This window comes from Brassica rapa, chromosome A06 (assembly GCF_000309985.2).
Source record: "Brassica rapa cultivar Chiifu-401-42 chromosome A06, CAAS_Brap_v3.01, whole genome shotgun sequence".
Classification (NCBI taxonomy): domain Eukaryota; kingdom Viridiplantae; phylum Streptophyta; class Magnoliopsida; order Brassicales; family Brassicaceae; genus Brassica; species Brassica rapa.
This window is the reverse complement of record NC_024800.2, coordinates 11457671-11482889: the sequence shown is the minus strand read 5'-3', so window position 1 is coordinate 11482889 and position 25219 is coordinate 11457671. Positions and strand designations below refer to the sequence as shown.

Sequence of the window (25219 nt, the reverse complement as noted above, 5' to 3'; positions counted from 1 at the left end):
ATGGACGGTTGCGAAATGATAAAAAAAATTTCTTTTAAAAAAAAATAAAAATACAAATATAAAAATATTCAATAAAAAATTTAAATTGAAATTATAAAATACTAAAATATATCTATTATTTTTACTTAATATTATAAATTTTTTAAAAATATATTTTCTATAATTTTTAAAAATTTAAAACTATAACTTTCTGAATATAATGTCTATATTTATTATAATGTTTGTGATTTTTGATATTCTTATAATTATATAAAATGTAAATATTGTTCATTTATTATTTAACTAATGATGCATTTAGTACTTACCAATCATAACTAGTCATACAAATCTCTTAAAACCGCTAGAAACCACAATCACCTGCATCCGCAAAATCCCGCAATCCCAACCTTGCTTTTGAACCAGCCCTAAGAGGGCGACTGGTTTTTCCGCTACCACCCGCAAACGCAGCTTTTGCGGTTGGTAGCGGTTGTCGGCGGTTTGCAATAATCACTCAAATTGTTCTACTTCAAACCGCTCTGAATCTCATAAATTCAAAAGCTGACTCCAGCTAGCGTTTGCGGTTGCGGACGGTTACGGGATGATAAAATTTTATTCTATTTTTTAAAACAATATATATACAAAATTTAAAATATCTAATAAAAAATTTAAAATTGAAATTATGAAAATATTAAAATATATCTATTCTATTTTAATTAATATTATAAAATTTATAATAAAAACAATTTCAATAAATTTTCAAAAATTAAAATTATAACTTTCTAAATATAAATTTTATATTTATTATAATTTTATGATTTTTGATATTTTTATAATTATATTAAATGTAAATATTGTTAATTTATTATTTGACTGTTACCGCATTTGGTAGTTAACCAGTCATAAGTCACCCGTAAACGCACCAATTTTTAACCGCAATACCAGTTTTACAAATCTTTTAAAACTGTTAGAAACCACGACCGCCCGCATCCACAAACTTCCGTAACCGCAATCGCTGCGTTTGAACCAATGGCCCTAAATCTCTTTCTTCAACGCCAAAGAAACTGAGAATGGATCCATCTCCCGAGGGAAACTCAGCATGTGCGCAATAACAACAGAAGAGGGAGATTCAGAACAGCCACAACGAGAAGCTCGTTGGTCTGCTTCACGAAACTGGTTCAAGAGAAGTCGTGGTCTTATGCCACGGATTCAAATCTGACAAGAACAACGCAATCCTCAAGAATGTGGCTGCTGCTCTAGAGAAAGAAGGGATCAGCGCTTTTCGTTTTGATTTCTCTGGAAACGGAGAGAGCGAAGGCGGTTTCAACTACGGTAACTACAAGTACGAAGCTGATGATCTACGCTCTGTCATCGAGCACTATCGGACACAGTAGAGGAGGTAACGTGGTGCTCCTCTACGCCTCCAAGTATTGCAATGATGGTAACGTCCGCAATGTAGTCAATATATCTGGACGTTATGATCTGAAGAAAGGAATACGTCTTGGTGATGGTTATCTCGAGAGAATCAAGGAACAAGGTTTCATCGATGCTAAAGAAGGCAAATCTGAGTTCTCGTTACTGAAGAGAGTTTAATGGAGAGGTTAGAGACGGATATGCATGAAGCTTGTCTCAAGATTGACAAACAAGTCAGAGTCTTGACGGTTCATGGTTCGGGTGATAAGGTGGTACCAGTTCCAGATGCCGAGGAGTTTGCAAAGATCATACCCAACCACAAGCTCGAGATTGTGAAAAAAGCTGATCATGGTTATACCAAGCATCAAACTCAACTGGTTTCAACTGTTTTGGAGTTCATAAAGTGACAGTCCTTGTTGGGTTTTTCCTTTGTTAATTTTGATTGCTGGATGCATCGTTTACTTGACGAATGCTGAATTTACATGAAAGTTTTGGTCCATCACTGTCTACAATTTGCACGATTTCAATTGTTGGATAACTGAATAATATGAGCCGCACGAGTTAACTGGGACAAAATAATTCAGAATGTACTCAAATTACTTACTGAACCACGTTTTACTTGAACAAACATTTGACTTATGCAAAACATAATGACCATATAAATACGAAAAGGTTTATTACTTATTCAGTTATGAGATCTATATAGATATATATTGACTTTGGAGCTGTGTGGATGTAGAGAGGCCATGGTAAAAGGCAGAGTTTGTGGCTACGATATAAGGAATTAAGGAACAGGGCATGCCTCAATGTTCCAAATCTCTTTGGCATACTGAGCTATTGTCCGGTCGCTGCTGAACTTTCCTGATCCGGCTGTGCTCATTATCGACATCTTCAGCCACCTCTTCCGGTCCCTGTCACGACACATGATGGTAATATTTTCACATTAAAGAAGTTGAGTATTCATCAACTTGATTCTGCAGACACTAATCTTACAAATGTTAAAGAGATGGACTTACTTGTAAGCTTCATCAACTTTGGCCTGAGCATCCATGTAGCTCGCAAAGTCATACCCAACCAGGAAGTAATCACCACGTCCATAACCTGTGTTTCCCTCAAGAGAATCAAGGAGCGGACCATAGTCGTAGGTTCCAAATACTCCACTTTTGGCAAACTGCTTCGCCTCTTCAAATCGAGGATCCGGTTTGAACTGTTAAGTGTGGACAGGCACAAAAACGTTTCATGTCAGAGGAAATGCAGAAGCATATGATGATTTCATTTTAAGACTCTTCATGGTATTGGTTGATCCAATGAGAAAAAAAAATCTGTAGAGGAGAAAGGGAGAGAGCAACATACGAGTCCGTCTTCTCTTTCTTTACGCAGACGAGGGACCTGATCGGCTGTTGCACCAAAAAGAAAGAAATTTTCTTCGCCAATCTCCTCTCTTATCTCCACATTAGCCCCATCAAGTGTTCCGATGATAAGGCAACCATTGAGAGCGAATTTCATATTGCTTGTACCACTTGCCTCCATGCCTGCTGTGCTGATGTGCTGAGATAGCTCACTTCCGGGTATAAGCATCTCTGCTACAGTCACATTGTAGTTTGGAACAAATACAACCTGGTGATGCAAATCATCATTTATAGTTACTTCAGAAAAAAAAAAACATGTTCAGAACAATAAAAGGAGCAACAGCGATTCATTGCATTTGTATCCGCATGGCTACGGTAAGAACGCTTCACTCTCGGAAAGGAGTGTCTTGTAGCACTAAGACTTAACCAGAAGAGACGCAAACATGTGTTATATTGACATTTAACAGATCAATAGCATTCTCAGGCACGCAATCATTATCAAGCAAGCAAGCATCGTGCTTAGCTACCTTTGAGTTGCATGTAAAACGTTTCTAAGATGACTCACCTTCAGGTATTCGTTGACCTCTGGATCGCTGTTAACAACGTCGCCCACATCATTCACTAGCTTCACAATCCGTTTTGCGTTTGTATAGGTTGCAAAGGCTTTACCCCCAATCATGACAGTACGAGGAGTTGTTTTCTTCCTTTCCTCAGGCTTCATCTCCTGTAACATTCAGTTGCAGAAAATAATGTCGTACAAGTATTACATACATTGCTTAATATTAGATCTGTCTCTTCAGTTAAGGCATCAATGAAGCTTTTTGAGCTTTAACGTATAGGAAACTTAAGATTTCTGTTTTGAAAAATTTTGCCCAAAGGAAAGGGATTATCCTGAAGTTTCTTAAACATTTTTTTGAATTTTTCTTCCTTAAGGTCACAACTAAAACCAAATCCGGAAAGATAGTTAAGCCAACTATACCTTTAGTTTCTTGAATCTGTATATTACTCCGAGAATGTTCATAAGCTGCCTCTTGTATTCGTGGATACGTTTAACTTGTATGTCAAACAAGCTGTTTGTATCAATACTCACACCAGTCACACGCTCTATATACTGAGCCAAACGTTGCTTATTGGCCTCCTTTGCAGAAGCCCACTCAGATTGGAGTTCTTCATTGTCGGCAAACTAGCAGAAGAAAAATAACATCAGAAAGATAAGATTAAACCTCATTGCAGATTTAGTTCTCAAGTAAATAAACATCAGACCTGCCGAAGACCAGTTAATAGGTCAAGATCGGTGATCCATTTGTCAGTCTTCAACCACTTTGTGATTATATCACTGAGCTCAGGGCTGCAGAAACGAAGCCACCTTCGAGGTGTGATGCCATTAGTCTTGTTTTGAAACTTGTTTGGCCAAATAGAGACATAGTCGGCGAATAACTCATCCTTTAAGATATCACTATGCAGCTGAGCAACGCCATTCACCTGCAAAAGCACCCCCATAATGACCCCTTGAAACCAAAAAAAAACGACTAATTTGTTTCTGCGAATTGTGAAGAAAGATGGCTCAAACTTGAAAGAGGGACCCCTTACTGTGTGCGACGATACAACACATAAGTTAGCCATTCTCACAACTGGCTTCTGCGGATTGTGATCTAAGATGCTCAAACTTGAAAGCTTATCCTCGAGATCTACCCGCGTGCTGCGAATGGTTTGCACAAACTGCAGAAAGGTATATGTCCAATTATTGCAACAGATTATACAAACAAGAATATTGTAAATGTTCAGAAAAGTACCCTTTTATCAATTTCTTCTATGATCTCCATATGACGAGGAAGAAGCTTCCGCATCAAAGATTGTGACCATTTCTCCAAGGCTTCAGGAAGGACAGTGTGATTGGTGTAAGCAACGGTCCTGTAAAATTTTAAAGTAAGTCCCAATAGAAAGAGTGGAAATTTTTGTCTGCAAAGATGAGTGGTTAAATGCATAAATGTCATACTTTGATGTCACATCCCAAGCTTCATCCCATCCAAGTCCATTGTCATCCATTAGCAATCGCATGAGCTCAGGGATTGCAAGAGTTGGGTGTGTGTCATTCATTTGAACAGCAACTTTACTTGGAAACTCTGACCATTTCCGGCTGCCTTCGCCGGTGCTCCTCTCGTTAAATCTTGATATAATATCCTGCAATAGGTTTCCATATTGTGAAGATATTATAATAGTGAATCAGCTGCAAGAAATTATGTTAGTTAACTTGTAGTTTCAGTTAATATACGATACGGCTTAAAAATGAAGAATGTGAAAGGAACCTACAACCAAATTGACAAACCTGAAGCGAAGCACTGCAGAGAAAGAACTGCTGTTTCAACCGTAATAGCTTCCCATTCTCCGTAGCATCCCCTGGATATAATACTGTGCAAATCTGCATACACATAAATTCATTGTTAGAGAAAAAGAAACAAGGCAATTAAAAAAAGGTGGAGTTCTTGAAGAAATGAAAATTTATATATAACCTGTTGAGCACGAGAATGAAGCTGTGCAGCCAATTCATATTCTCCTTCGTTGAACTGAAAAAGGTCAAGGTCCTCCGCTCTGGCTTTTGCTTCCCAGAGGCGGAGACTGATTGTGTTCTTCGTTTTGAATCCTGGGATTGGCACATCATAAGCAAGAGCTTGTACAACATCACCGCCTACCCACTTCCTTCTGCAAATTGGTCAATTAATCCATTGAAATGGTTAATATCAAGCTCAACAAAAAGTCAGCTACTATATAGCGAATTTCACTGGTGTGTAGTGTCATATAAGAGGCAACACTAATACTTACGATCCATCTGGGTTTATCTGCACATGGCCGAAAAATCTGACAGGGAAGACAACATCATGCCTGACAATTTCCCACGGACTGAACTTCTGCAAGTTCCCATCAAAATAGGAAGAGTTACAGTCAGAGAAAAAACGATACATTGAACCCACTAACTATGACAATCATTACCTCAAGCCAGTCCTCAGCGACCTCTTCTTGGCCTTTCTTTGTGATAAGTTGCTTAAACAGGCCATGTCTGTACCTCAAACCATAACCCCAAGCAGGCAAGTTGAGGGTGGCCATGGAATCCAAGAAACACGAGGCGAGTCTCCCCAAACCACCATTTCCCAGAGCTGCATCTTTCTCCTAAAATAACCAAAACATAAAAGCTCAAACAACTCCAATGGAGAGATAAAAAAGAATTTATCAGTGTCTCAAAGTATTGAAAGAGGACCTGTTCAGCTATCTCCTCAAGCTCATAACCAAGCTTGCGTAGTGCATCAGCATATGGACCATTAAGGTCGAGATTTCCAATGGCGTTAGTCAAAGCTCGACCTTGGAGATACTCCATAGACAAGTAGTAGGTTTGCTTTGGATCGACTTTGTGAAAATGAAGATAAGTCTCATTCCACAGCTGCAATGCAAAAGTGCACTTTCATATCAAAAGTGTTTGTTTTTGGATCAATTTTGTGAAAAATGAAGATCAGTTAACTCAGCTGTACAACCCTAATCAGAATCCAACCACATGTTCGTTCGTACAACCAAATCACTGATTGTTACCTGAATGAGACGATCGCGAAGGCTCTCCGCCGTAGCGTAGAGAGCTTGCTCCGGGCCGAACTTCAAAGGAGAGAAATGCGGAGAGTACTTGGCGTGGTAGATGATATTCCCGGCGATCTCCGTAGCTTCATTAGCCTCCGGGTTCGCCTTCTCAGAGACTTTATCCGGGACACCAGTCGCAGCCTTACCATTGGCGTTCGCCATCGCCGATTCTCTGAAACAAACCGGAATCTGTAAAGAGATGAAAGGACACTTGAGAGCTTTATATAAAGCACAAGATACTATAGAGAATCTGCTCAAGAGGAGAAGAGTATATACTTAATAAAAAGAACGGTGGAAGATGAAGAAGAAGAAGAAGAAGATATTTAACAAGAAGGTGACAAACGTAACTTTCTTTTCAATCTTTTTTTTTTAATCGCTTCTTTGGTTTTTGTTTGGGAGATTTGATTCTCCTTTTTTTTTCCAGAAGAGATCTCTAAGGATTGAAAATGTGCGGATCACAAGAAAAGAGAGAGAGAGTGAAGTGTCCGAAGAAGTGTATCCTTACACAAAAATATCTAGTAGTAAGGCCCCACATTTATTTGTTTTCTAGTTACCAACACCGTTAATATTATTTTTGTATAAAGAACACCAACACCCTTTGTATTTCGTATTGGGGGACCATAAATCATTTTCTAAATATTTATTCTAAATATTTAATCAAAATAAATATTGATGACGAATGTGTAGACATTCAGTAAGAAATTTTTAAGAAATTAGATGGAACAAGGAGAGAAGGAAAAAGAAAGGAATCAAGAAGGAGATTCTGGAGATTTACTTTCAACAGTTTGGCAACGAAAGGTAACCCAATCTGAGTAAAAAGCCAAACGTAGCGGGGCGGTTACAAGTAATGAAGGGAAGTGAGACATTATTACCACCCCGAGGTACACGTGTATGGAAGTTAGGAAAGTATGAGCACTTCAAGGTCCCAAATCACGGATCTACACACCTGCAACACTTCACTTTTTCTCTACTTCCGTGCAACTTTTAGTCATTCATTGGTTCAATTCACTTATCGTTGGGTGTATAATCTTCATCTATTATTTGTGTTTGTTTAATGATCATTCTAGATGACAAATCGCTGTATCCGATACACTCGTGGGCTAGCTGAAGGTGATGTTCACATTCAACAATGCCCTCGTCAGCGGTCAACTTAGCAGATCATTTGCTTACTCAAGACAGCTTTATTTCATAAAACTTACAAACTAGCATTGTAAATTCGAATACAATTAAGTATTTGTCGCTTTACTTACCAGTCAGTTGTATGTATTCAGAATGTTCACATTGCCAAACTTACACACTACTTGACAATATTATTTTCTTTACCGTGTTACATAACTATGCACAGACTTGCCAAATGTTTGATAAGATGTATTAACTCATACTTAAACTATCAATTAGTGTAGAATCAGTTGTATTTGCAAACTTTTTCACATAAACGTTTCTATTATTCGTGAACACTGAACCAGTAGAGAAGAAGAAGGTAGAGAGAGATATTTTCTAGATTCTTCTATACAAGGCAGATGCAACACTTTCCTGATACTTACTTGCGAGAGAAGAAGCTGACTCTATGTAGAGTTTTCAGCTTCTCTACTTGCTGATCCATCACCACCTATTATTAACTGGATTTTGTGGTCCTTCACCCTGCCAAAATACCAACATTTACCATTAGACTTATGCAAAATACTGGAACAATAAAATGTATGAAACAGAGAACACAGTATGCAAATAACCCAACCCGGAGAAAAAGAGATGGGCTGTGTACCTGTTGCATCAAAATTGACTCTTTCTCCAGTTGAATATATGTTGTAAAAGAGAGCAGAGAGGAGATATAAAATTGCCGTAAGAAGGATGAATCCTTGGAAGGATCCCAATAGTTCCACAAAGAAACCAGCTCCAACTGTACCAACTATTGCAGCCAATGTCCCAGCAGTAAGACACATTCCTATTAACAAGATGTACACGGTCAGAAACGACTTTTGTCTACTGGTTTGAGATCCCCTATTTATTCTAAGGCTAATTCCTTATAAGATGGTACAAATTAACTATCTGCATTTAACGAACTCTGGAAACCAAATGTGTGTTGAAGGAGATTTAGAAAGTGTACCATGTAGCACACCGGAATATTCTGGAGCAATTTCCTGAAACAAGAGAATATAAATGTCAGAGAAACTCAAGATTGGTAGACTAAAGAATGAATCACACACTTGACTACCTGAAGATTGATAAGAAACCCCAAGTGGCTGAATGATTTAAGCCCAACGGCTAAGCTTAGCCAGGCAGATGCTATTAAAGGTCGTTTTGCTGTAGTTAAACCAATGAGAGCAATCCCAGGACCAATGAAACCAATGGACTGCCAAAACAAAGGATGAAATCCCCCAGTCAGCAAAAGAAACCTAAATGCAACTGACTTCAACACTAGTCTCATATGTATGCATAACTCTTCCAGTCCAAGAGACCTCGTAACAGAATGCAATCTTGTAAATCACAAACCTGCATGATTTTCCGCGTTAGAGTGATGCTTGTACCACGTCGTATCAACAAGTCCGACCAAAAACCAGCAATGTATCCTGTGAAAGCCATCATACTCCACGGGACGGCACTAAACCAAGCAGCTTGTTTGAGGTTCACATGATATACCTGCAACATGTTATACCACTCATGAAGACTAAAAAATAACAACAATACATTTACAATTTGTTGATGCTGAGGCCTTACAGAATTGAAGTAGATGGGCATCCATGAAAGAAGCACAAAAAATCCCTGTAAGCAACCATTTAAAGTCAGTTACATGAAATGTCACATCTACAAGAAAAATCAAGACAGTTCCTCAAACAAACAAGAATGAATACATACCCAGCTATGCATGGCATTTCCAACTATGACAGCCCAAGTCGGCATCTTGGAGAGTAGGCGTCTAAAAGGAGGAATTATTACCCCTGTCGTGTTTCGCTTGTTGTCCTTAGTAGATGTTTGCTGCTTGTGCATTATGTACTCAAGCTCAAACTTTGTAATCTGAGGATGTCGATCTGGTGTACTTGACGTAGCAGAGAGCCAAACGAGCATCCATAGGAAACCGGATAACCCAAAAATAACAAAAGGGCCATATATACCGCCTTGAGACATGAGAATAGGAGACAGCATGAGTCCAACTACATTTCCAAGCTGAAACCCTGCCATAGCAATACCAACGGCCCTAGAACGTTCTGTAGGAGGAAACCATCTACAGAAAAAAACGGTACTATCACTATGAACTAACCGGTTACAGAATCATGTGTGCATCACATTTGAAACAAAAATAAAAAAAATAAACTACCTTGCAACCATGTTGTTCATGCAAGGAAGAGCCACTCCTTCAGCAACCCCAACCATAGCCCTTGCAGCAAGAAGAGCCCACAAAGAAGTATCAGCAGCCCAAGGGGTAAGGAAAGTAGCCAAGGACCACAGAGCTACTCCCCACGCCATGATTACCTTTCCGCCATAACGGTCCACCAAAGTTCCCCCAGCTATTGGTGAAATTAGGTATCCCCACAGGAACGATGACTATCAAAGAATCAAACAAGAATGAATGAGACTCAACGAGAACAATGTATGAGTGTTCTTGGAAGTGTCAACCTGAACGATACCGGAGAAGGACTTGCTCCATCCTCGAGAAAGCGAGAGAGGCACAATCGCGACGGACATCACGACGCGGTCCGCATTGCATAGAGCCAGGGCGAGCGCGAGCATCGCCACCACTTTCACTCTCTCCGAAGTTATAAACTCCGAAAAACTGGGTTGCTCCGACGCCGCCGTATCTTGGGGCGTACGGCCAGCATCGCTGCAATCTACTCTCAATCGATGGCGCGGGAGGCCACATAGATCCACGGCAGTGTCTCCGCGGAATCTCAATGAGCCGACGCCTCTCCCACGGCAGAGTAACAACCTTCCCCGACGATCTCGCTTGGCTAACGCCGGGAATTTCAGGTTGGAAGTGAAGATTGCTCGATCGCCATGGATTATTTTGATGGAGCTGCGATTACGGAAGTCTATTGAAGATTGTAAAGAGAGAGAGTAACACATTTTTCCACCTAGCTGCTGAGCTGTTTAGTGGCTGGCTTAGTGGTCTAGTAAAACGAAGAAGATGCTCCGTGTGTACCCATTGCAACAGCTAATTCGCGCGATGCGGGGGGGGGGAGTGGCACATCCGTAATTAGACACCGAAATGAATAGTCCTTAGGCTTAATTTATCGTATTGGTCTCATTAATACTTTTATGAGGCCCATCTGTGTACCCTTTTATTTTTTGGGGGATATTTTAGTAGAATTGATGTTTCAAAAAAAAAAAAACAATTTAGTAGAATTGATATCGTTATCTTTAATAATAAAGTTGACTTATGATCTCTCCTCCTTCTTCCACCTCAGCATAGAGCATAAGGCAATTACTGACACGTGGCCTCCTCTCTTTAACTATTTTGAAATGTTTGTCATTGGAGATTTGTAACTTGAGCTAACTATAATCTGATTAATGGAATGGACTATTAAAGCTTTAGAAAAGAGGCCCATATTTTACAGGGTTTGGTTTGTTTTCCCGGTTGACATGCAGAGTATAATCGGCTTGACTCTTCAGATCTCACTTCTCCTACCTTTGTCTGTATAACGGCTTGACTTACCGACTATCCTCTTTCAGATACATTAATTTTTGCATTTACGTGTTTATAAATGGGATCGTAGCCTGCGATTATCAGACCCACCACTCTTAACAATGGGCTTCTATCCGAGGTCTCCCTGATTCGCGCTTTCGTACCAAAGTCGAGGGATTCTTCGTCTTTCCAAATCGAGGTATTGTTAGAAATCCTTCTTCTAGGACCTGACTGTGATTCTCGATTTCAAATCTCTAATGCGTTTGATTTGCTTTTGAGAAGTGGATAGAAAGGAATATGGGATAGATTATATCTTCTCCTTACTTCTGGTGTTATTCTATACAAGGATATTTCACTTTCATGGATTTTATACGCCATAGAATTTGAGATTTGAATCGAATGAAACCATAGCCTCAAAAGCTTTGAGCCAGAAGTCTTATGTCTTAGTGTTACTGACTATAGCTGTTTGTTCTTCTTCTTTTTCTTTTCTAGGCTGTCTTTAATTAGTGTCTATTGTTTTAAAATTTTGTTTTTCAGTGGATTCTATCTCCCAAATACACCGACTTATGAACCATATGGGATTTTCTAAGTTCGTGGCCTTCCTTCTTATTTGCGTATTCAAGGTATTCTAAGCTTCATGCTCATCCGGCGTATTTGACCTTTTGTATAATTATCAAGTAAATAAGTATCTTATCTTCTTCTATAATGCAGGTTGTCGCACCTGTTAGAATGACATTCTAAATGTAAGCCTGCCTATTTTATTCTTTCCTATACTTCTTCTTCTATCATATCTTTCTTTTTCTCATATTTGGATTTCAGCCCTTTTGGATACGTGACATGTATGATACCTATAAGCACGTTCTTTGCATCCATCCTCTGGTAAATCTTCATACAGCCGGAAGTATAAATTTTATAGATGTCATTTTGTCTGAGTCTGCTGTCTCTTGATCATTCTGTTTACTCCCTTTTGCAGGTCTGTAAATACTGCATATTTGGACATTTCAATTGCCTTCATACAGATTTTCAAAGGACACCACTCTCTTTTTGCTCAAAGCTTATTTTATAACTGTTGCATTGAATGTTGATGCAAAGCTGCCAACGATGTCGCTTATCGCTTCAGACTTCAGCTTCTTGCCCGGTGTGAAAGAGCTCCATTGGTCTCAACAACGGTATGTTCTCTTCTTTTCCTTCTAATCATGCATTGTTGCCTTTCTTAGCATGTGTGGACTGTTACTCACCATACTCAACCGCTTTGCTTTGCTTTATACTATTTCTAATTATCTTTTTTGAATGTGCAGAGAACACCACAGGTTGCCCTGATGCTACAATTGATGAAGCAAGCACAATGGACTCAACACCACTACCTTGTCAAGCGGAGACAGTGATAAGCATTGACAACATAGCAAGTGATTTCTCGTGGAAACAACAACAATGCATAAAAAGTATTAGCTAATCATCAACAGCATGAAGTGAAATAAAGGTTTGGGGATGCTTAGTGTTAGAGTGAGATGCAAGTCGTGTAACTTCAATCTCTGTTTATGTTATTGTTTACTTTGCTTTATAAAAACCAAGCTGGATTTTATCAAGAAAACTTTTAAAAATTGATTTATTATTGTTTACTTTACTTTCTTAAAATAATCTTTAAGCCCTTATGTATTGACTCCTACCATCAACTGAACGTTAAAGATAAAACCATAAAAGAAGAAAACAAGAAAACCGTTATACATACGGACAGTACACCACTTAGTAATTTAAGACCAAAAAAATGGCTCTCTTCCATTAGTAAAAACTTTTAACATTTTAACTCTGCAGGAGTCAAAATGCATAAACATCCATCGAAAGCTAAAGACTCCAAGTCTGATTTCTCCGTCCATGTACTAAAAAAATCTATTGTTAGTTCGGAACTTCAAATTCTTAATTCGAAAAAACAACGTCCGAATCCGGCGCTGCGCGCCGGAACACCCTAGTTTCGAAATAAACTTACAATTTTATACTCCCTCTGTTTCACAATAGATGAAGTTTTGGTTATTTGCACACATATTAAGAAATTATTTTTTCTAAACAAAAAATCATTAAAATATAATTTAAAACTAATTTATCTAATTATAAACAAAAATAATAAAAACACAATTGGCTACACAATTTTTGATAAAGTTAAAGTTATCTAGATATGTGAAAACATCATCTATTGTGAAACAAAAATAATCACCTAAAACATCATCTATATTGAAACGGAGGGAGTAATATTTACCTCTCAAACTAGACATCTTTAGCAGCTAAATAGACTACACGAACTGATATTCTATTTGACTAGCTGAGATTATTTTTATATAAAAAACTCAAACAAATCAAACCAGGAGCCAACCACTGAAATATAGAGCAAATATATTAGGGATCTCAACCGGACTGGTCTCCTTAGGCCCGGCCGAAAATCTGAGACCCATAAATATTCGAACTCAGTTCAGTTTGGTCCAAAAATATATTTGCTCTATATTTCAAAGCCCGGCCTAACTGTAATATGTCTATAAAGTTTTTAAGACTTTCTCAAAAAGATTAATTTTAATATTGTATATGTCATTTTCACCATTTTAAAACATTTAAGTTTTCATTAAAAATCAGTTTGGACTTTTCTTCTTCAAATATTAAAAAAAAAAATTGTTTTCTCTTTCGCTTTAAAACTGTAAACTAGATCTCGATCCGCGCAACCGTGTGAATTTTTATTTTCATTTATTTTTATATAAATATTTATTTTCAATTCTAAATTGGTATATATTATAATATATGTGTCTCTATCAATTTTTAAAACATAATAAGTTTACAGTATATTTTTTTCATTGAATAGATTGTTTCAAACTTTCACATGTATTTGTATCTTCTTCTATATAGATATTTTCGGATTATTATTAAAATCGTAACTATATATATATATAAAGAGTAGTAAAATATTGTTTTATTGTCATATTCAAAGATATTGTAACATTTCACAAATTTAGAAAGTTTAAAAAAAAATTAAACTTTTCGCTTCATAGATTTATATTATCGAGTAAATAATTAAACATTTAGTTTTTTTTTTTAATTTTTAAAATAAACTATAAAGTTTAAAATTTGTTTTCATTGGTTTAAGCTGGTATAGATTAGTCACTGTTAGATAATATAATTTTTTTTATTTTAAAAAAATCTTTATAATTTTAAAAGTTAACATCGACAAATATTAAATATTTAACATAAAGAGATATAATATTACAATATTAAATTATATCTATTTAATTTATACTATCTATAAATTCAAAGGATCATCTATTGTTTAAATCTAATTATTGATAGCCCAATAAAAATTTCTGGTAGACCCAAAATTTAAATGATAGGATTAGAGATTAAATGTAACATGACTTTCTAGGAATAGGTCCATTAGGCCCATTTTTTAAAAAATCACACATGAATCAAGGTTGTGAGTTCTGTTTTAATATATAAGATTTAACAAAATTTAAATAATTAATTATAAATTAAAACTAAGACAGTAATTACTTACAATATTTTATATGTCGCTTTCACCATTTCAAGACATGTAAATTTTCATAAAAATAAGTTTCGACTCTTTTTCTTTTATACAAAATCAGTTTCAACTTTTTTTCTTTTTTTGTCATCTTTCTTATGCCAAAAAACTCATTAACTTGAGAGAAAAGAACAAAGACAAAGTCGGTTAGGTTCGGCCGAATAAAAGGAAAGTAAATACAAGGGGAGTCCAAAGAAGGTCCATCTGGGAAGAAGCCCAAGAGAAGAATCGACATTGATCCAGCTTGACGTACTTAGTGCAGACAGTGATGATGAGGCAACACGTGAAAAAGTCTTCAGAAGACTTCGGGAAGACTTTATGAAGACTTTCGAAAGACTTCAAAGACTTCAAAAACTTCAAAAAATCTTCTGAGGTCTTTCAAAAGTCTTCGGGAAGTCTTCCGTAAGATCTTCGGAGTCTTCCGAAGTATTTCGATAGAATACTAATCAAATCGAGAGAAACCCTAATACATCGAACAAATGGGTGAACTTACAGTCTGAAAGCGAAGAAGTTGAGGTCCAAAACAAAGAACTTACGACATACGGTGGCCGACGAAATCTATGGTTACAAATCTGCCAAACTCGACAAGAAAGAAGAAGTCACGACGGAGAAACGAACGGTTTCAATTCTGAAATGAAAATTCGACAGCAAAGAGAAAGAACTTACTGGCAGTAGAGTTTGACTACAATAGAAACAGTTCTAAATCTGGACAAAAAAAAATCAAGCGGGTTAGTTTAATGTACTAAAATACACTTCGGCGATGAAGGAGAAAAAAGATTTACCGGAATAACAAGATTACCAAAGGTGAAAAGGACGGAGAAGAGATTCGACGGAAATCGTCGTTATAATCGCCATTGAAATCACCTCAGAGCAAACATCTAGAGTTTTGTACTAAATTGATTTTCTTAGAAACACCAGAAAATGAAAAATATTATTTATATGTCCTTAAATTATCAGCTTAGGTTAAATATATATTGGTTTACTTTCGGTTATATTAGAACTGAAGGTAAGCTAAGTTCTGGTTCGGTTTGGAAGACTTCACAAGAAGTCTTTTAACATAAATTAGACTGGAAAACTTCTCAAGAAGTTTTCTAAACCATTTGACCAAGAAGACTTCCCAAGAAGTCTCAAGGAGTCTTCCAGACCCTATAATCAAATAACTAAACAAAATACACTTTCTTAAACTTAAAAAAAAACTTAGAAAATGTTTAAATCAAGTTATTAGATAGTCACTAAACATATATAAGTCAAATTAAAAAAAATATGATTTCAAAATCTTACCCTAAAAATACCAACAATACTACAACATATGTTACCAAATCCTAAACCAAAGGCTTCGAATGTTTACAACTGCCTCGCCCCGCACCGCAGTTAACACTAACAAAAATTTCTACATATACCATATATTTATACGTTTTTATAACTGTTAAAACCGCACCGCAGTTGAACCGCTTGTCCCGCACCGCTCAAACCGCAGTCACCATTCGGAGCCTAAGACTATCATAGCTCAATCTACATTCACTCATCTATGTTAAAAATAATTTAATTTTAGTAAAACTAAATTTCCATCATTTATAATTGTTTATTATTACATGATTTCAATTTTTTTGCTTTCAAAATATTTTTTATAAATTTTATTAATTATTTTTAAGATATAATTCATGAGAAAACTTCCACTAGAAGACGTATGGAAGACTTTTGGATGACTTCGAGTTAGGTGGAAAACCTAAATTCTTCTAATATTTAGGCGGGAACTAAGTCTACTAAATTTTAAACGGGATGTCAAAAGACTTCTTCATTGAAAGTCTTCTGTGAGTCTTTCAGACCCTATAATCAAATAAATAAGCAAAAAACAATTCATTAAGCTTAAAATATACTTAGAAAGTGTTTAAATTCATTTATTACATAGCCAGTAAACACATATAGGTCAAATTAAAAAAAATATATATATATATATAAGATTCCAAAATTTTATCCTAAAAATACGAACACTACTACAACATATGTTACCAATCCTAGAGATTATCATGAGTCAATCTATATGCACTCATCTATGTTAAAAGTTATTCAGTTTTAGTAAAGCTAAATTTACATCATTTATAAATGTTTATTATTACATGATTTCAATTTTTTATTTAACTATTATTGTAATTTTACTAGGCTTTTGAGTTACTTTTGCAATTGATTGAATTTGGTGTACACTTTTGTATTCAAAATCAAGTTTTGAGTCATTTTTAACAATTTTTTCATTATTTAAATATATGTATATATATGCATATAACCGACTGGATTTCCGTTCTTAAAAAAAATGGTGATTCGTTTCGTTTCTTATGAATATTGCATATTAGTATTTATTTTGGTTCGTAGAGTTATGTATATCTATTTTTTTCAGTTCAAATCAAAAATAGACAACGAATCGAATCAAAATTTACAAATATTTTACTCATTCCTACTTATTCCTCTATATAGCATTCTATTATTAAAAAAAATTAACTATCACGGTCACTGCATCTAGAGGAACACATGGCAGATTCCAGTCTTTATTAGAAAATGAGAATAATTGCAGGTAAATCTGTAGATGTCGACAAAAAGAAAAAGGCAGTATTAATAGTAATAACATAAAAATACTGTTTGTCTTCGGGAATTACTATGTTTTTTGAAGAACACATCTCTTTCCTTGGGAACTTGCCCTATCTCCGAATCTCTATGTTACTCGTGCTGTCCATTTTATAATACTACAGTCGTACTCTCGATAGATTCGTTTTAAACTCGTAATTAGTTCAAAACATTTATTAGCCACCTGCATATTTGTGCATATCTAGTCAAGTTTTTCTCCCTTGGATATCCCTACTATGGGGCATGAACGTATTAGGAGTGTAAAATCCCAGCTCAAACCGTTTGATGTAACAATTTCCGTTACTAAATTGTCTGTTAAAGAAACAGAAACATGAAGATGAAGAGAATAAGTGCGTCATTAAGAGCATCTCCAAAAGACACTCTATAACTTCAAATATCACATTTATGATTCATAAATATTTTCTTCTTTATTGTTTAATCCTTATAAATATTATATCTCATAAATATTTTAAGTTTTGTTTACAAAATTTAAGTTTACACATGAAATTAAATAAAACTTTAAAATAAGATTTAAAATATTTAAAACTAAATTTAGATAACAAAAGTATACGACAGAAACTTAACAAAAAAAACTTTTTAAAAAATACATGAAGACATAACTATTACACAAATTTAAATATTATAACAACACTAATAATCATGTAAGTTTGATCCGGAACTTTCAAAATTTCCAAATATTGTCTAATTTTTTTTGTGTAACTGAAGATGGTTGTTGTTGTTGTTGTTGACGACGTCTTTTTGTACAATTCTTTCTTGTTCATATTGAATATATTCACGAGTATTAATATCATCGATAAAAGTTAGTCTTTTAGCAATATTTTATGTTTCTCTTTTACTTTCTTGTTCTAATCTAATGTATTTACAAGTATTAATATCACCCGATTTCAACAATTTTTATCTTTAATCTACAAATTAAAATGAGAAGAGCCATTTTTACTTCGAAATGCACTAGTATATCATATATGCATTACGAAAATCACTTTATGGAATAATATGGTAGTTTGCTTGAAGTTTAATATTAATCAAGTTATTTTGTTTAAAATTTTATATTTTAATATAATATTTTATTAATTAATATTTTTGTAATATGTTTATATATTTGCTAGTTATTTACAAAAGTTTTGTGAATTCAAATTAGTTATGACAAATATAAGGATCATATTATAAAATAAAAATAGTTTTGAAGTTAAAGTTTTGATTTTGGAAAAGAACACCTTTAAACTTCAAATATAAAATTTTGAAAACTTTAAAATAGAGTTCTTTTTTGGAGATGCTCTAAGTACCACTAAGCTAACCATTTCCCCTTGTATTAAAACAATCATCAAATTATCAGACAAATATTTCACTGAAGATAAACATGACATTTTCTTAACAACAAAATATAAAAAGTTGACTTTGACTTATTGATTTGGAAGGGAATCCATTACGTTTGCACTGGACACAAGCTGCCAAAATATCATCGGTCCCTTTCTCATGAATTCCTCTTAAAATGTGTGGTTAAATGTAGGGTCCTTAGTGGTGAAAAAAGAGAGAGAAAGAAGAGTGAGAATTTGCTCTCTAGGAACCCCAAGTGGGTTAAAGTGTTCTTTTATTAGAAAGAGAGTTCAACACGTCTTTGATGAGTGGGGGTCTTTAAAACACGTTTTATTTTTCCCTTCTTATCCTCTTATATTATATTTAAGTGGGTTTTGGCTTAAAAGAAAGATCTTTTCAGTGTTTCTGTTCGGTGTTCTTATCGCTTTTGAATTTGGGTTGTAGAAAAAAAAAAAAACACCTACTTCTTCTAGTTCTCGTCTGCAAATATGTCTGTGGCTATGGATCGGGCCTTAATGGCTTTGTCCCTGGATGAAGAAGATGAGGAGCCTTTTACCATGCCAGATCGTCCGGGATTCACTTCCATAGAAGAAAATCGTCTCAGTATCATGGGGAGGTCTTTAAACCCGGAGTGCCAGCGTATGTCGGGGTTGATCATCACTATGCCTCGAAAATGGCAAAAAGAAGGAAAAGTTCGTGGTATCGCCTTATCTCGAAAGAGGTTTCAGTTTATCTTTAATTCTGAACATGATCTTCTTGATGTTCTGGAAAAAGGGGTTCAGACTTATAATGAATGGGCGATGGTGCTTGAGCGTTGGGTAGAATACCCTCCGGAGGATTATCTTTAGTTTATTCCTCTGTGGGTGAGGATCAGCTATATTCCAGAGGAATATTACACTACTGAGGCTTTAACAACTCTTGGAGACATGATTGGAAGAGTCATAGTGGTGGCGTTTGACCCTCTGAAGCCTGTCACCCAGGACTATATCCGTGTTCAGGTGCTGTTCAATGTGGCCAACCCGTTAAAGATGTCCAGAGTTATAAATCGTAAGGGTGGAAAGACGGCGACCATTCATTTTGATTATGAGCAGCTGCAGAAGAGATGTTTTACTTGTAAGCGTCTCAATCATGAAAAGAGCATCTGTCCGATTGAAATCAGGAAACGTCAAGAGGAATCTCAAGCTAGAAGAAACAGAGCTAAAGTAGCGTTACAGAAGGCCCCTGCTGCAACACTAAATCTGGAGGATCCTCTTTATGGTGTTCTGGAAGAGTCTCAGGTTGGCTTGGATCAGCTTTCAGGGAGACCAAGAATCGCAAAAGAGGTTATGGATGAAATGAGGAGGTATATGCTGGCTGATACAGGGGAAGACAGAGCAATCAAGGTGGATAAATTGAGAAGTACAGTCAAAGAGGCTGAAGCTGATCCAAGAGCTCAACGTTCTGTTCTGCGTTTAGAAGCTGCCCCCATGGTTACTTCTGATTTAAACAAAGGAAAAGGGTTGGTATTTGATTACAGTGAGAAAAGTCAAAAGAAGGTCTCATTTGATTTAAATGTCAATCCCAACAAGCTTATGGCGGGAGCGTTTAAAGCCTTCAAACCTCAGGTCACTCTTAGTGAGCCGGTGTTGGAGCTTGGTTTCTTCGACGACAGTAGTGAAGCCAGTGTGCAGAATCCTTTCTTTGATAGTTCAACGGTTTTCCGTGTAGGTTCCCCTGAGCCTAGATCTTCCGGGACTATCAAGAAGAGTAGTTATGTGCGCAGGCGTCCTCCTAAAGGGTTAAGGAATAAGTTATCTTCAGGTATGATGGTACAACAATTTGATGATGGTGAAGACAGAAGAGAGGGTAAGCAGGAAATGGGTAGTAGAAAGAGGAAGAAAGTGGTGCAAGAATTGGGTGGAAGGTCAAACAATAAGGCGCAATGCCTTAAGGCGATCCCAAGTGAGGGATCGCCCAACGCCCAATGAGCATAATCAGCTGGAATTGTCAGGGCTTGGGGCGGCCTCAAGGTCTGACAATTCAACGTCTTCGGGAGATGCGTCAAAAAATCTTCCCGGAGATTCTTTTTTTGATGGAAACGAAGAACTGTCGCGATGTTTTGGTAGATACTCAGGTGTGGTTGGGGTATGATCGTGTTTATACAGTTAGCCCTGATGGCCTTAGTGGAGGCCTTGCCCTTTTTTGTAAGAAAAACATGAAGATTGATGTAAAATTTGCAGATAAAAACATTTTGGACTGTTTGGTACAGTATGGAGAGATTACCTTTTTTCTTTCTTGTATATATGGAGATCCGATCATCGAGGGGCGTAATGAGGTGTGGGAAAGACTTAACCGAATTGGAACTAATCGCAAAGAACCGTGGTGCCTCATTGGGGACTTCAATGAGATTCTAAATAATGAAGAGAAATCAGGTGGTCCAAGACGGTCTGAGGCTTCTTTCTTGCCCTTTGCAGACATGTTGAAGAATTGTGGTATGGAGGAACTGTCTAGTAGGGGCGACAAGCTGACTTGGGGTGGCAAAAGATGGAATAAATGGATTCAGTGCGCCTTAGACAGGAGCTTTGGAAATGAAGAATGGTTCAAGATATTTCCGGGCTCGAACCAAATTTTTTTGGAGAAGCGCGGTTCTGATCACAGACCTGTTTGGTTAAACTTCTATGCTAACCATGAGGCTTTCAAAGGTCAGTTCAGATTTGATAAGAAGTTCCTAATCCAACATGATGTGAAGAAACAGATTAGCATAGCTTGGGCGAGGAACTGTAATGGTCGACATCAATCAGTGTCTCAGAGAATAAGAAATTGTAGAAATGCTCTCAGCCGGTGGAAGAGACAATCTGTCTACAATTCTCAAGACAAGATTCGTTTGTTGCAAGAAAGACTAGAATGGATGCAATCAAGAGATTATCCTTGTTTTTTCATGATTAATATCATTAAGAAGGATTTGATTAAGGCCTATAAGGAAGAGGAACTCTTTTGGAAACAAAAGAGCAGGGATAAGTGGATGATTCATGGGGACCGTTGCTCTAAATTTTTCCACTCTTCGGTCAAAACAAGCAGATCCAGAAACCTGATTGATAAGTTGAAGGACAAGAATGGAAAGGATCAATGGTCGGAAGGCGCCAAAGCTGAAGTTGCTATTGACTATTTCTCGACTCTTTTCCGTTCTTCTAATCCTCGGTCCTACACTCCAGTGCTGGAAAGTATGGTTCCAAAAGTCTCTGATTCGATGAATGACGTCCTCTCAAGAGACATTTCTAAAGAGGAGGTTAGGGAAGCGATCTTTTCAATTGATCCAGACAGTGCGCCTGGTCCTGACGGCATGACTGGACTCTTCTTTCAACGGCATTGGGATCTTGTAGGAGAGCAGATCACCAGTGAGATACAAGAGGTCTTTCAGACGGTTTCTCTCCCTAGAGATTGGAACTTCACATACATTTGCCTTCTTCCCAAAATTAATGACCCGGAGTTCATGAAGGATTTAAGGCCCATCAGTTTATGCTCTGTGTTGTACAAATCCGTCTCAAAAATTTTGGTAAGAAGGCTTCAACCTTTCTTACAGGACATTATCTCGTCCAATCAATCTGCTTTCGTTAGGGATCGTCTCATATCTGATAACATAGTCATAGCACACGAAGCGGTTCACGCCCTCAAAAGGCATCATCCAATATCTCAGGAGATGATGGCGGTGAAAACCGATATGTCGAAAGCATACGATCGTGTGGAATGGAGTTATCTTAGGAGTCTGATGTTGGCACTGGGATTTAGCTTGAAGTGGGTTGACTGGGTGATGATGTGTGTTACATCAGTATCCTTTGCGGTTCTTATTAATGATCAACCATTTGGGTTGATAAATCCACAGAGAGGATTACGCCAAGGCGATCCGTTGTCACCATTTTTGTTTGTTCTCTGCACTGAGGGGCTTACGCATCTACTTAATGTGGCGGAGAGAAATGGTTTGATCAGTGGAATGAAATTTTCAGAGGAGGGTCCAACTATTTCCCATCTCTTGTTTGCTGACGACAGCTTGTTCCTTTGTAAAGCATCAGTGAGCGAAGCTTCAGTGCTACAAAGAATCCTCACTTTCTATGGTGAGGCTACTGGACAGACAATTAACCGTGAGAAATCTTCCATTTCTTTTGGTGACAAGGTCGGTGAAGAATCAAGAGCAGCAATTCAACATACTCTTGGTATTTCCAATCAAGGGGGAGCAAGCAAATATTTGGGCCTCCCAGAGTGTTTTTCGGGTTCGAAGGTTGATCTATTTTCTTATCTGAAAGACAAAACTCATGGGAAGCTTGACGTTTGGTATTATAAGCACCTCTCGCAGGCTGGGAAAGAGGTATTGATAAAGTCTTCTGGCTCCTCGCTTTCGACCTTTGCTATGTCATGTTTTCGTCTCCCCAAATCTATCATTGACAAACTCACCAGCATGTTAGCGGCCTTTTGGTGGGGAGCTGAGCCTCATCAAAGAAAGATTCATTGGGTAGCATGGGAACGTTTGTGCCTTCCTAAGGACCAAGGTGGTCTTGGTTTCAGAGATCTTGAAGCTTTCAATCAAGCTATGTTGGCCAAACAAGCGTGGAAAGTATTATCTCAACCGGATTCGATGCTTGCGAGATTCCTGAAGAGTAGATACTTTCCTGATGGTGAATTTTTGTCAGCTCCCTTAGGTCTTAGGCCGTCTTACGCTTGGCGTAGTTTGTTGCATGGCAGAGAGCTTCTGACAAAAGGCATTATTCGCAGAGTGGGTAATGGACAAAAGACTAGAGTATGGATTGATAAATGGATTGATGATCCAGTGGAAGGTATGCGAGCTCCTTGGATTAAGAACTACTTTTTCGATGTGAACCTGATTGCGAGCTCTCTGATTGATTCCTCTACTCGCTTGTGGAATCCAACGGCTCTGTGTGAAATATTTGTTCCAGGAGATGTTCAGATGCTGTTAAAGAATCAGCCAGCAGTTTTAAAAGAGGATTTTTATTCTTGGAAGCTGACTCGAAGTGGTCAATTCTCTGTTAAAACGGCTTATAACTTAGCCTTTGAAGAGAAGACTAGACTATCTCAACCAGAAGCTTTTAACCAACCTTCTATTAATCCGCTTAAAGAGAAGGTTTGGAAGGTCTTAACGGTTCCAAAAATCAAAGTTTTTCTGTGGAAAGCATTAAATGGTGGCCTATCTGTAGCGGAGCTTATGGAAGCTAGAGGAATGAAGGTGGACAGTGGATGTCAAGTATGTGGAGGATCAACTGAATCTATCAATCACATTCTCTTCGAATGTCCTCTTGCAAGACTCGTTTGGGCTATCTCAGGTATCCCCAATCCCGAAAATGGATTCCACCAAACTTCGATTTTTGTAAACTTCAGTTATCTGCTGAGTTTGGAGAAGAAACGCAAGGTGGTGCCAAATTCTTTTAGAGTTTGGCCATGGATCTTATGGTCATTATGGAAGTCGAGAAACGAGCTCTTGTTCAGAGGTTTTACTCCAATTCCTTCAAATGTTATGTTGCGTGCCAATCAAGATGCCGATGAATGGTTTGAAGCGCAAGTGGTGGAGGAAAAAATTCTTTCCGAAACTCAAGTTAATATTCAGAAGAGAAAGGAGAAGTGGAAGCCGCCACCAAAAGATTGGTCTATGTGCAATGTTGGATTTGATTGGAATAAATCCAAAAATCTTGCGGGTGGTGGCTGGGTGATTCGTAACGAGAGAGGTGTTGTGCTTTGCCATAGCAGAAGAGCGTTCAGTAATATCCAATCTAGGGATCAGGCTAAGCTTGTGGTGATTCTTTGGGCTTTGGAGAGTATGGAGAGTCACAGAATGTCCCATATCATCATCGCTGGTGAATTCTGTGAAATGTTTGGAGCTGTTGAAAGACCACAAGCATGGCCTTCCTTCCTTCACTTTGCAGGTGAAATAGGAATCAGTATGGCAAGAATTGTTGGTTGTAAGCTGCAAGTGGTTAGCAGAGAAGCGAACAGAGGAGCATCTTTCATTGCTCAAAGCGTTACTAAGCAGGGTTTGGTGAGATCATATGTTCAGACTGGTTATCCTCCTTGGCTTTTTGAATTCTTTGTCAATGAAAGCCGTTATCTCTGAAGTGATTCTCATGGGCAGTTAGTTATGGTGTTGGGTTTCGGGGGAGAATGTTTGTCTTAGTTCTACCTGAGCCTTTTTGTTGTGTTGTTTGAGTGGTAGTGGAGATACAGAGGCATTTTTTGTTGTTGATGTTCCTCTGTAATGTTGTATATGTTTAAATTTTCAATGATCAATGAAAATTCAGTGAAAAAAAAAAAAAATGTAGGGTCCTTATGTGTTACAAAAAAAAAAAAAAAAATGTAGGGTCCTTATACTTATCAGACCCTGAACCAACGGGAGTTCTGTGAATTTTCTCTTGAACATAGTATTTGGTGTAATGGTGTATTCGAATTAGAATAAGTAATTCCAAAATGTTAATTCTGGTTTTTGAGTTCAACTAGCGAGGTTTAGATCATGCATATATAGTCTATCAATATGATTCTGCATAAAGTTATTGTTTTTTTTTTTTTTTTTTTTTTTTTTGGCACAACAAAGTTATTGTTGTTTATTTTTGGATTTTTAACTTTAAAATCCCTCAATTAAGTTTTTTTTTTGGTAAAAGTCTTCAAACTAAATATTTAACGAGAAAATATTCAAACTAACCTTATTTAATGAATTTAAATCCTACCATGTTATAATTACCATTACTATCAATAAATTTTTAA

General features: G+C 37.0%; 4 protein-coding genes, 1 long non-coding RNA gene and 1 pseudogene across 6 annotated transcripts; 4 read left to right on the top strand and 2 right to left on the bottom strand.

Moving 5' to 3' along the window:
- The first annotated feature begins 795 nt into the window (after window positions 1-795).
- Window positions 796-2161, top strand: LOC103873278 (annotated as a pseudogene).
- On the bottom strand, window positions 1969-6881 carry LOC103873279 (alpha-glucan phosphorylase 2, cytosolic). Of its 2 annotated transcripts, none has more exons than XM_009151699.3 (16): window positions 6636-6881; window positions 6318-6548; window positions 5992-6171; window positions 5727-5903; window positions 5559-5644; window positions 5249-5438; window positions 5065-5157; window positions 4735-4919; window positions 4532-4649; window positions 4329-4457; window positions 4002-4220; window positions 3718-3921; window positions 3304-3462; window positions 2743-3006; window positions 2406-2596; window positions 1969-2300 (listed from the first exon to the last, which is right to left on the bottom strand). In XM_009151699.3, the coding sequence occupies exons 2-16, from the start codon at window positions 6519-6521 to the stop codon at window positions 2174-2176; spliced, it is 2526 nt and encodes an 841-aa protein (XP_009149947.1). In that variant the 5' UTR covers window positions 6522-6548; window positions 6636-6881; the 3' UTR covers window positions 1969-2173. The 2 variants fall into 2 exon arrangements, with proteins under 2 accessions (XP_009149947.1, XP_033128468.1); XM_033272577.1 differs by having other exon boundaries at window positions 6318-6531; window positions 6636-6839.
- Window positions 6882-7706: 825 nt separating this feature from the next.
- LOC103873277 (probable anion transporter 4, chloroplastic) lies at window positions 7707-10538 on the bottom strand. The gene is made up of 9 exons (XM_009151696.3): window positions 9972-10538; window positions 9673-9899; window positions 9213-9579; window positions 9075-9119; window positions 8850-8996; window positions 8572-8709; window positions 8464-8497; window positions 8122-8301; window positions 7707-8000 (listed from the first exon to the last, which is right to left on the bottom strand). Exons 1-9 carry the CDS (start codon window positions 10416-10418, stop codon window positions 7996-7998), a joined length of 1590 nt encoding a protein of 529 aa, XP_009149944.1. The 5' UTR covers window positions 10419-10538; the 3' UTR covers window positions 7707-7995.
- Window positions 10539-10714: 176 nt separating this feature from the next.
- On the top strand, window positions 10715-13210 carry LOC108872325. Its single transcript, XR_004448323.1, has 2 exons — window positions 10715-12146; window positions 12276-13210. It is a non-coding gene; the product is annotated as an uncharacterized LOC108872325 (long non-coding RNA).
- Window positions 13211-19407: 6197 nt separating this feature from the next.
- LOC103873377 lies at window positions 19408-20448 on the top strand. The gene has a single exon (XM_009151788.1). The coding sequence runs from the start codon at window positions 19408-19410 to the stop codon at window positions 20446-20448; it is 1041 nt and encodes a 346-aa protein (XP_009150036.1).
- A 227-nt stretch (window positions 20449-20675) lies between these two features.
- LOC103873375 lies at window positions 20676-24575 on the top strand. Its single transcript, XM_009151787.2, has one exon. The coding sequence runs from the start codon at window positions 20676-20678 to the stop codon at window positions 24573-24575; it is 3900 nt and encodes a 1299-aa protein (XP_009150035.2).
- Window positions 24576-25219: the final 644 nt, after the last annotated feature.

What these genes read in the sequence shown, in the direction of transcription:
- LOC103873279 (XM_009151699.3), bottom strand. Translation starts at nt 6,521, where the DNA reads ATGGCGAACGCCAATGGTAAGGCTGCGACTGGTGTCCCGGATAAAGTC. An exon ending in TCTGCAGTGCTTCGCTTCAG is followed by an intron (nt 4,920 to 5,064) that starts GTTTGTCAATTT and finishes AACCTATTGCAG; the next exon opens with GATATTATATCAAGATTTAA. An exon ending in GTGTTGTATCGTCGCACACA is followed by an intron (nt 4,221 to 4,328) that starts GTAAGGGGTCCC and finishes GTGCTTTTGCAG; the next exon opens with GTGAATGGCGTTGCTCAGCT.
- LOC103873277 (XM_009151696.3), bottom strand. Translation starts at nt 10,418, where the DNA reads ATGTGTTACTCTCTCTCTTTACAATCTTCAATAGACTTCCGTAATCGC. An exon ending in GAAATGCCATGCATAGCTGG is followed by an intron (nt 9,120 to 9,212) that starts GTATGTATTCAT and finishes GGTTGCTTACAG; the next exon opens with GGATTTTTTGTGCTTCTTTC. An exon ending in TAACGCGGAAAATCATGCAG is followed by an intron (nt 8,710 to 8,849) that starts GTTTGTGATTTA and finishes TTGTTTTGGCAG; the next exon opens with TCCATTGGTTTCATTGGTCC.
- LOC103873377 (XM_009151788.1), top strand. Translation starts at nt 19,408, where the DNA reads ATGATTGGAAGAGTCATAGTGGTGGCGTTTGACCCTCTGAAGCCTGTC.
- LOC103873375 (XM_009151787.2), top strand. Translation starts at nt 20,676, where the DNA reads ATGAAGATTGATGTAAAATTTGCAGATAAAAACATTTTGGACTGTTTG.